Source organism: Emydura macquarii, unplaced genomic scaffold, assembly GCF_026122565.2.
Source record: "Emydura macquarii macquarii isolate MOO-44397 ecotype Brisbane River unplaced genomic scaffold, CSIRO-AGI_Emac_v2 contig_1230, whole genome shotgun sequence".
Classification (NCBI taxonomy): Eukaryota; Metazoa; Chordata; order Testudines; family Chelidae; genus Emydura; species Emydura macquarii.
Window position 1 is genome coordinate 13,249,847 of NW_027131367.1, and position 10,748 is coordinate 13,260,594.

The 10,748-nt window shown below is 50.6% G+C and overlaps 1 protein-coding gene across 2 annotated transcripts; it reads left to right on the top strand.

The window, feature by feature from the left end:
• The first annotated feature begins 1,609 nt into the window (after window positions 1–1,609).
• On the top strand, window positions 1,610–10,397 carry LOC137152705 (melanin-concentrating hormone receptor 1-like). 2 transcript variants are annotated; one of them, XM_067547554.1, is made up of 2 exons: window positions 1,610–1,959; window positions 6,161–10,397. In XM_067547554.1, exons 1-2 carry the CDS (start codon window positions 1,887–1,889, stop codon window positions 7,207–7,209), a joined length of 1,122 nt encoding a protein of 373 aa, XP_067403655.1. In that variant the 5' UTR covers window positions 1,610–1,886; the 3' UTR covers window positions 7,210–10,397. The 2 variants fall into 2 exon arrangements, with proteins under 2 accessions (XP_067403655.1, XP_067403654.1); XM_067547553.1 differs by lacking the exon at window positions 1,610–1,959 and adding an exon at window positions 5,876–5,997.
• The last annotated feature ends 351 nt before the right edge of the window (window positions 10,398–10,748 follow it).

Below are 10,748 nucleotides of genomic sequence, written 5' to 3' on the forward strand. Positions count from 1 at the left end.
TGGGTATCCCACCATTGAGAAACATCTGGGTCAAATTCTCCACTCACCAGTGAAACTTCAGTGGAGAATTTGCTGCTTCCAGCCTCCAGTCCCTGAGAGTGCATAACACATTGGCCATGCAAGTGTCACATCACATCTCCCCCAGAGGATAACAGCCTACTGCTGCTGCCAGCTAATGGTGATATAGTCCATTAGCTTAAGTGGTAGGAGGTCCAAGCTGTGATGCTAAGGTCAAACCCTGCTGAAATGACAATCCATGTATGTGTCATTACAAGTGCACACCATGGGCCTGATTTTAAGAGGTGCTGTGCATCTGCAGCTGTCATTGACTTCAAGTAAGATTGTGGGTACACAGCACCTTTGAAAAGCAACCACTCAGCTGATCTCAGCCTTCACAATGGTACACGGGGAGACAGGAGACAGCTAAAATTAAAAAAAATAACTTCCAGTTCAGGCATCAAATCACCTGGGCCATAATCTAGAAAAATAAATAATTCAATAATAAATCTTGAATTGATGACAAGAAGTATCTCCAATATGGAATGAAACATGCGGTCTGAGTCAGAGGAAGCTGAGGGGGATCAGGGGCTGAAACTGGTGTTCACACACTTTTCAGTGGGTAATTTATCTGGTGTCTCGACAGCTCCCAGCAGTGCTCTCTGAAATCTGATGGTGGCACTTGCTCTGACTCACTGAAGAAAGGACTTTAGGTGTGTGTGAGAGAGAGAAAGAAATCTATATTGCCCCAGGAGAGCAGAACAATCTAAAAGACAAAAATTGATCATATCAGACTCTCATTGGTGGCCAGAAAATGACTCATTCCAACCAAGGGGGCACTGAGCTCAACCTCAATCCATACGGGGCTCATTGACTACACACCAAAACCCAGGGCTGGTGATCTGTGTATCTGACGGGCGGAGCAGCACCATCGCTACATGATTTCAGCTCCAGCAAGGGGAAATCAGGGGAAGCACCAGGTGCTAATGTAAAGGTTTGTCAGCTGGGGAGCATGGCCTCTGGGGAGGGGTCATGAACCAATGTCAGGGACTCCGGGCCACGCTGCCCTTCTCGAGCTGGTAGAGGGGAGGGCGACCCTCGCTAATGAGAGGGATCCCTGGGGAGACCCAGCATGGAAAGGGGGGGAATCACTGTGCTAATGTGCGACCTTCTCCTAGCTGGGTGCCAGTCCCCTGAGGAGGTGGGGAGAGGGGAAATACACAAGGGGAAGGGAGGAGACACCCCCCACGGGGGAGCCGGTTCCTCGTCCCCGATTGATCCAAAGCCCTTCCCTAGCCTGCCAGGGCACCGTCCGCCCTCCGCGCTTTCCGCCCGGCGCCGAAGCCGAGGAGAGCCGGAAGCGGCTGCCGGGCTGGATCGCGGTTTCCCGGGCAGGACCCTCCGTCCTCCACCCCCGCTCCGCCGCCCCCGACTCTCGGCGGCGCCGCTCGCCAGGCAGCGCAGCGCAGCGCACTCCACCCCCGTGTAAACGCGTGTGCGCGGCGGCCGGGAGTCAGCTGCGCTTTGATGTCAGAGCGGCGCTGAGCAGCCCCGGGGAGGGGGCGGGAGACAGACCGGCGGCGGCGGCGGCGTGAGGCTGGGCCCGCCCGGAGGGGCTGCAGGGCGGGCTGGGCTGGGGCTGCGCGCTGCCCGGTCCATGGCTCCAGCCGCCCAGCCCGGCGGGCCGCTGACATCCAGCCCGGCCGACTTGCCCAAGTTCCTCCTTTCCAGGGAGCCGGCTCCGCCCGCCGCTGGCCCCGGGACCCTGCCCTCGCCCGCCGCCAGAGAGATGCCGGGGAGCGCCGGGCGCAGCGAGCAGGGATCCGGCTGAGCGCAGCTTCGCCACTCGCCGCCTGGCTCCGGCTCCGGCTCCGGCTCCCGGCTCGCAGATGGCCTCGGAAAACTCCTCCCTGCCCCTGTGCGCTAGGAACTGCTCCGCCTGGGCTCCCCGGAACGGCTCGGGTAAGTGGGGCCGGGGGGGACTCGAGCAGCTGCAGAGCCCGGGGCAGGGGCGGGCCGGGACACGCTCCTCGGTTGCTGCGTTGAGCGGGTGCCAGGGACCGGCCCCGACGGGCGCAGGGGGAGCCCAGCGCCGGCCTCGTCTATCCAACGCCCGGCCGCCGGGTCACAGCGAAGGGCTTTAAAGGAGATGCCCCGGAGCAGTGCATGGAGTGGGCGAGATTCCGCTTTAGCGCCTCTGCCGCCCGGCCCGGATCATGCTGGGGGAACCGGGCTGGCGGCGGCGGGGGGCTCGCTCCAGTTCCCTTCCCCCGTGTGTGTCCCCGCCACCCACCCCCGATGAGACCGACACGCCGCAAGCTGGTGAAATGGTGAGCGTTCAGAACCAGCGGGGCTGGACAGTTCCTGCGCTGGTCTCCCTGCTCCACCCGGGGGCGCTCTTTGTACCCCGACGTGGGACTCGGCGCAGCGAGCGAAGGGAGGGAGGGAGACGTCGAAGGCTGCAGCAAAGATCCCGGCACAGACCCCTGTCCATTAACCGATCACCCTAGGGCGGGGGGACTGCACCCATGGAGAAGGCTCAGCCCTCCAGGGCAAGCCGGGAACCCTTTTTGTTCAGTCTTATTCGTTTTTATTCTAAAGTAATTAGTAATATCCAGTTGGAAGCCTTCCACTGCAGCGTGAGCGTAAGGCAATAATAATCATTCCCAGCAAGAAGGCAGCACTTTTCAGCCCTGGCTCTCACAGCATTTCACAGGGGTGGGTAAGTCTCATCTCAGTGGAAATGGGGGACAGAGAAGTTAAGTGCCTTGGCCAGAATCACAAAGGGAGTCTGGTGACGCTGGCACAGAAATCCGGTCCTTGGACCTCTGCTTTATCCACTGGACCATGCTACCATCTCATAGTCATAAACCAGCATGGTTTATCCTGTGAAGAAGCCCATTAGGGCAGTGTACATTGGTGACACTCCATTGACTTCAGCGCAACTGCAGGGCTCTACAGCGGCTAAGAACCCGATACACTGACATCAACAGAGCAGGGCATATTTACACCAGCTGAGGAGCTAGCTCATTATTGCAGAAGGTGGATGATACATCTTCATTCACGGAATGCTTTGCTTTATTCACACAAGCCCTTCGTTAGAAAACAAGCTAAAAGACAGTTTCATACGTACTTGGATGTATTCGTTACAAGTACATTCTCGCCTTCGAGATAAAGCTCTGTAGACCAAGTCCTGCAATCCTCACTCAGGCAAAACTCCCACTAAAGTGAATGAATGTTTTCACTGAGTATGGATCACAGGATGAAACGCAGAGCCATGAACAAAGACAGTAACTCCAGACTGTCACAAGTCTGTTATCATCTAAGAATTCAAGCAGTTGTCATAATTCTGCAGCCCATGGCCACTTGGACTTCACTGGTGCCATGGTGATAGAGCTCAGGTCCTCCTGCTCCAAAAGTCCCTACCCACTTGAGCTAAAAGAAAATCTCCTTCAGATGGTAGCAGTATGGGTTCTATGCCACACAGCTGAGTAATTCTGATTTTATTCAGTAGAGGGCACTAGTGCACATACAAATGAAGTTAATTGCAACACTTATTAAAATAGCCTTAAACTCTAAGGTTGTGCCTACACTGCACTGACTGACTTTGTGAGCCATTGGCTAAAATTTCCCCATTCATTCCCCTGATCAACAATACACTGTGCTCCAGTTGTCTGCTACATGCTGGCCTCCATCCCAGCATTGGCTGCTTTTTAGTGGTGCTTTAAATATAAAGCTTGCAAAACTCTTTGGGATCCTTCAGGATGAAAGGTGCTAGATAAATAATCCTTTATGGGACGCCTTTGTGCTTACATAAACTTTGCTATAAGGTTATTTGAACTTGTACCAAACATTAAAAAACCATCATGAACATTTTAAAAAACTCAGCTGTACACCAACAAAGTACACTATATTCAGGCACCCAGTCATTAAAATGTCCTGTGTTTTAATAACACAATCCTTTCTGTTCCTGGAAGCTGGCAGGGACCTCATAGTACAGCAGTTTGGAAGGAGAGTCTTATTCTTCTAGTCTCCAGCCTCCAGGCCCTGGGAAAGAGGGAGGCCTGTTTGGAAGCTCTGGAGATGTGTAGGCTTGATAATGTGGGAACAACAACAGGTCTCAATTGTGTTCCTGTGGCCGAGCATTATTTAAAGAATAGCCATGGAACTCAGGGCTTTTCCTGGGGATTAATGACCAGCTGGGAAGAATTGATACACTTCAGGCACAGCCGTGACAGGGGCCATTAAACTCAGTGGGTCTCTAATCCCCTGGAAACAGCCTGTGCCAAGGTTATTTCCATTATAAACTGAACATGGGAGGTGAGCGCAGGGAGGGAAATCTCACAGGCATATGGATTTTTTTTTCTTATGGGTGATATATTTTCACTTGGTTTGGACAGAGTGTTCCTAAGAGATCCATGCCTTAGATATCAGCCAGACAGATTCTCACCATTCACTTCATTTTATAATCAATCGCAGATGAAGCAGGGGGCTGTCTTTGCTGGAGATACAAATATGAACCCTTAGCAAACCAGTCTGCTTTACCTGTGACAAGACTCTTCCCATCTGTGGCTGATTGGCTGCTTTCTGTCAGCTGTGCGGATGCTTGAGCTAGGATGCATGTGTCTATAGATTCAAAATGTTCCTACCTGGCTTTGTTTATGACTCATCCTGAAGCTTCCAAGGGTCAAAAGAATAGTGGCACCAGCAACTCGTCACATCCCTGCTTCCTAGAACACATAAGCGTGACACGATTGATATGGCACAAGTCTGTTTTGCAAGTCCTGGGTCAGATCCTGCTCTCTGAACCCCCCAGCCCTGGTGTAAATCTTGAGTTACTCCATTGACTTACTCCAGATTTACTCTGATGTAACAGATAAAAGTTTGGACTCAAGAGTTTAACTGGACAAACAGGGACGTGCACAGGAATAAAAAATTGACTGCTTTTGGAGGGACACTTTCTGTGCCCATCCATGGCCAGAGGAGCTTGCTCTCCCTGTCCGAGCCCTGGGCCCAGAGGAGTTCTGTGCCCCTGCCAACTGGGAGGGCCGTGCCCCTGCTTGCCCACACTTGTGAATGCCCCTGTGGTCAAGGTCGGCAAATACTTGGCCTCTGAGTGGGTACCTGCTGCTCAGAGGGACCGAACACTTTTTGAAAACACTTGTGACATATTTGTTACTTTTTACTTCTACTGTAAATGTCCCCCGCCTTCGCGCCCCTCCCCAGTACACTTCTGCAGGAACAAGTTGTTAAAGAGACAGAAGAATGGAGTGATTAAAAGTGTTCCCAATTAAAATCAGTTTGAATCATCTACAATTCAATGAGAGCCAGTCACAATTCAATGAAAGCCAGGGCTTAGGGGACGTGAAAACAGCAGTACATGTCATTTCAACAGGCACGCAAATAATTTACACAATTACTTCCCATGGAAACAACATACCCCATAGGAGAGAAATAATGAGATGAAAGGTAATTTGCCTCAGCTGAGGATGGTGATCTTCTCTTTGCACATGTGGTGCGTGGTGCTTCTGTCAAGGTGGTAGGCTCAGCAAACTCGAACTCAGATTTGGGATTTCATGCAGAGAAATCAGGTGTTAGTTGGCATTGTGGGTTAAAAGGTCAGAGACCTGAGTTTAAATCCTATCTAAGTAACAAGTGAAAATGAATTTGGTGATCTGGGCCGAATGCTTTTCCAAAGTGCTGAGCAGCTGCAGCTCCCATTGACTTCATCTACTTAGTTCTCAGCACTACTGAAAATCAGGTGCTTAAATATGGACCCAGGGGTCTAATTTTAGGCACCTGCTTTTGAAAACCTTGGCCTTAGTATTTAGGAGATGCTTTAGAGACCTCTTGCAGAAGGTAGGTCAGAGCTGAGGTACATAGACCTAGCTCTGTTTCAAGTCAGGACTGAGGTATGATGGGGGATGCTTGCATGGCAAAGTAAATGTAAATCTGAAGGAAGCTGGTGTGCCATGTGCGTTGGGCAGGGCAGGAACAGGTGTAAGTTACTCCCAATTCAGTCTCCGCATGGACAATGTTAGAATTCCTTAAACCTGTCTCTGAGCTGGGCCTCAGAGGTGAGATCCAGCTGCAAAAGGGTATTGGCAGAGTGGGGTATGAGGCCCAGGCTGTTAGGACTCACGGCTCTGGTTTGTTTTGACAGCAGCAGAAAGGCCAGCCCCCTACACCAACGTGATCATGCCCAGCCTGTTCGGCATCATCTGTTTCCTGGGCATCATCGGGAATCTCATTGTCATCTACACCATTGTCAAGAAGAAGAAGCTGAGGTGCAAGCAGACTGTGCCCGACATTTTTATCTTCAACCTCTCCATTGTGGACCTCCTCTTCCTGCTGGGCATGCCTTTCCTCATCCACCAGCTCCTGGGTAACGGCGCCTGGTATTTCGGGGCTCCTTTGTGCACCATCATCACCGCCTTGGACACTAACAGCCAGATCACCAGCACCAACATCCTGACAGTGATGACCCTCGACCGTTACCTAGCAACTGTCTATCCTCTGAAATCCACCTACGTCCGGACACCATGTGTAGCGGCCTTAGTGATCTGCTTGGTGTGGCTCCTTTCCTTCCTGACCATCATTCCTGTGTGGATGTACGCAGGCCTGATGCCCTTGGAGGATGGAACTGTCCGCTGTGCTCTCTTGCTTCCCAACCCCCTGACGGATGTCTACTGGTTCACGCTCTACCAGTTCATGTTGGCCTTTGCTATCCCACTGATCATCATCTGTGTCGTTTATTTTAAGATCCTCCAGCACATGGCTACCATCGTGGTTCCCCTGCCCCAGAGAAGCCTCCAGGTACGTACCAAGAAAGTCACTCGCATGGCAGTTGCCATCTGCTCTGCCTTTTTCATTTGCTGGGCCCCCTTCTACATCCTTCAGCTAGTGCATCTCAGCATTGACACACCTTCTGTTGCCTTCTTCTACGCCTATAACTTCGCCATTAGCTTGGGCTATGCCAACAGCTGCCTCAACCCCTTCCTCTACATTGCCCTGAGTGAGACCTTCAAGCGTCAATTCATGGTGGCCATCCGTCCTGCCAAGGAACAGTTCCGCAACAGCAGTTCCGTCAACAACAACAGCGCGACAGAGGCCAGTGTGTGCCTAAAGCTTGCTCCAGAATCCACTCAGCAGACTCAGTTTCTGGAGGACTTTTCCCCACACTCGCTGCCTGTGACGGTCGCTGTTCACTAGGGTCTCTATGGTCATGCCGAGGAATGACTTGGGGGCCTGACACAAAGCATGGAGGGCTATGGAGAAGCGGTGGCTTCTGACTACTGTCAGTGAAGCACACGAACTATAGGCTTCCACTTCGGAAACTCACAGTTGAGTCCTTTCTCATTGCAGGGCTCTGCACTCAGCCTACCCCTGATCTAAGAGCTTCTGTGTGCTGGCTCCTCCGTCCGCTGAGGAATTCCTTTCTATTTCACACAAAACATTGGGCTCCCCCTGGAGGGAAAAGGGAAAAAGAGGGGAAGACAGACCGACAGAGTGAGACATGAAGAGAAAAGAGTCTTCAGAAGGGGATTTTGTTGGCACTGAAGAGTAAATGCCATGCCAGCCTTTGGAAAAGGATCTCAATTAGGGCCTTACTGTTTGATTATTGTTTCTGGGCAAGAAGCTGATATGGACCTTCTTGCTTTAAGACTTGAACCTTTTTAAAAGGCTATTTAAAAAAAAGGGGAGGGGGAGGGGAACAGTGTTAGAAAAGTGATCTTACCGAGACTTACGCTTAAATTCCAGAAGCAAAAGACAAGGAACTACTTCAAAGTGCCTGAGGAACAAATCCACAAGCATTAGTGAGGGAACTCCTGCAGTTGGTTGTCTTGCCAAGATCCGCTGGACTTTTTGGTGAAATCCCAACCTGCCTCCCGTGAGCGGTGCTGCTTGGGCGGCCTATGAATATTCAGGAACTGGATGCTGGGGCCTTGACAAGCTGTCTCCATACATTTGCAAGCAAAATCAGGCCCTCTGGCACATAGTGATCGTACCGCTTCAAGGGATTTCAGACAGTTGAGCAAAGCTGCTGCTCCTAACACCAGATCTGTAGACAGTCATGCCATTGAGTCTGCTTCCCTGTTAGCTCCTCATGCTGCTCCTTCAGTCTCCCTCTGTGCCCATCAAGCAGGATGTTCATTAGGGAATATCATACAGGCAGCTTTTTAAAGATTCCTCCAAACAATCCAGCATGCACAAAGGCAGATGTGTGCAGAAGAAGAAAATAGGAGAAGGTAGCTCCGAGAAAATGCAACTGCGTTTGGGACTTCCGGAAGATAATCATGATGCTATCAATTAAAACCAAAATGTTGCTATTTGGCAAATGCAGCTCTATCACTCCAGAGACTGCGAGGTACTTTCACCTATTAGAGGGACTCAAGAGCCAGCATGGATCAGCTAAATGTTGGGGATATCATCGATGGACTACACAGGGGTCCCAGGAGACAATCAGGAAAGTCTTAAACAGCTTGTTAAACAATGAGCAAGTGACTGTTGTGGATGTATTTGATGCAGAAGAAACATTTACAACCACACACAGTTTCACATCCACTCTTATAGTGATCACACACTGTGCAAAGGAACTAATTCATATCCTCATAGTTACACACTCATCCATACAGCTACACAAAGAGTCATGTATACAACTACAAACACTTTTCATAAACCACACACACATTTGTAGGCATGTGTGTATATATAAGTACACAAAACCATTAACATGCACACACATTCCCCTACACCCACACTAGCTGCTACATATGCAGGTAACCTCATATAGACAGACAGTTATTTTTCTAACTACATACGCTAGTGTAAGCACACACATCTGATAACCGTACTGTAATCCTCCAGTATTGTTCTCTGTCCCTGGAGGATAAATCTCGACAGGTGGGCATTCAGCTCTTTAGAGCTGTAACATACTCTTTCCTCTTCTGATCTTTGTCCGCCCCCTTCCCTGCATGGAATTTAACTTGCTTGTGCAGATTCTAGTGAGAGCTTTATTGTGATTACTTGCTCTTTGGCTAATAATTTCCCTGTGGAGGTGAGAGGGATCAAGAGATAAGGAACAGGGTTTGGGGTGTGCTAAGGAGCCTTTTGTTCCTCTCAGGAAGGGTGAATGGATCCTGTATCACCCTCCAGGTCAGTGAGGAAGAGGGAAGGAGGGAGGATTCTGGCTCCTTTTCTGGTGGGAGGGGTGAACCAGTGAAGATTGATGCAAATTTATTCTAAAAAAAGAAATGGATTGAGTGAGGAAAGTTCTGGGAGGGGATAAACATGGACACTGAATGATGCAAAAATCCCCTAAGCAGCAGCTCATCTTCCCTTCTCTCCAGGACAGTGCCCTATTCATTGCTAGATGAGCAGGGTCTTATTGCACTGAACTGATGATCTCCAGAATAAAAGGGTCCTTTCTTCCAAAACCAGGGGGAAAGCAAAATGTCCCTCGCTCCCCTGTTCAGTCAGGAGCTGTGACTGTTGTGGAGGCAGCAGGCTCAGCCTCCGAGGCAGGAATGCCATGTGTCTCTCAATAGCATTTCCTGGTTATTAGAACCAGGACAGGTTCCAAACAACAATGGGCCCCCGCCTGCCAGATCATGAGTGAGATCAAACCCTGAGGGGTCTCCAGCAACAGGAATGGAGAAGGAGTAGGGAGAATGGGGTTCTGTGGCAAACTAGTTCCCTCTTCCTCTGGATCTGCTTCCAGAGAGGGAATTGGGACTTCTCTACAGATTGCAGAACTTGCAGGAGATGCAGGGGCCCCACCTGGACAACTGAATCACAGACGTGAGAGGTGGAGGAGACCTGTTAGATTCCCCCAGTACGTCACTCTAGGGTAAAAGCAGGATTGTTCCCTGTGGTCTGTGCTTATGAGATGGCTGTGATCAGGAAGTGGTGTTGAGAACTTCTAGATGAGGCTGTATCCACTCCTCCTCGGATGGAATAGTGCCAGCAGAAGCAGTGGAGGAGGTAAAGCAGGGACACCAGGAATCCTCATAGGCAGAGGCTCCACAAATGGAAAATGAAATCAAAACATCCACCTCGCGAAGGGAGGGGACTCCTTTGATTCTTGTCTGAATCAGAGATACTGGTCCTGGCTGTAGAGATTCTGCTATCCTGCAGGAGTCGGGCATTTCCCGCATGGCTCTGAGCAGGCAGCACAGACCTCTCCAGGGATCAAGACCAACAGAGTTTAAACGGAGAGGATTTCCCCCAAAGCTCCCTATGTATGCTACAAACACGTGTAGTTATCCTTCTGTCTGCAAAGCTTGAGCTGGGAGTGTTTGCAGGGCCTAAGGCCCCCTGTGTTATTTGTTCTGCTGGTGTTTGGCTATCAGAGAGTGCGATATTGTTATCTTGTGTACAATAAAGACATTTGTGCTTGAGTTGGTTGGCTCCAGGCCTGCGTTCAGTCTCATCCTGTACTACAAGCCCTGTGCTGCTCAACACCTTGTATTTTCCATCACTGGCTGGCCAATGAGTCAAGAAGCCAGAACTGAAAATGGCTCTGTGAGTGTGTGTGGGTGCCCATGCCTTTTCCAGGGTGTAACCCAGTCACACAGACACATGGCTCTGTGAAATGGAGCTTTCAATGGTCTTTGGTGGAATCCTTTCCCCTCTCCCACTCTACCCCTTCCAGTCTATTCTCATATGGGCCCAATCCAGCTAGGTGTTGGGCACTGCCTGAAAGGTGTTGAACGCCCCTCAACTCACACTGAAGTCAAGGGAAAGACACG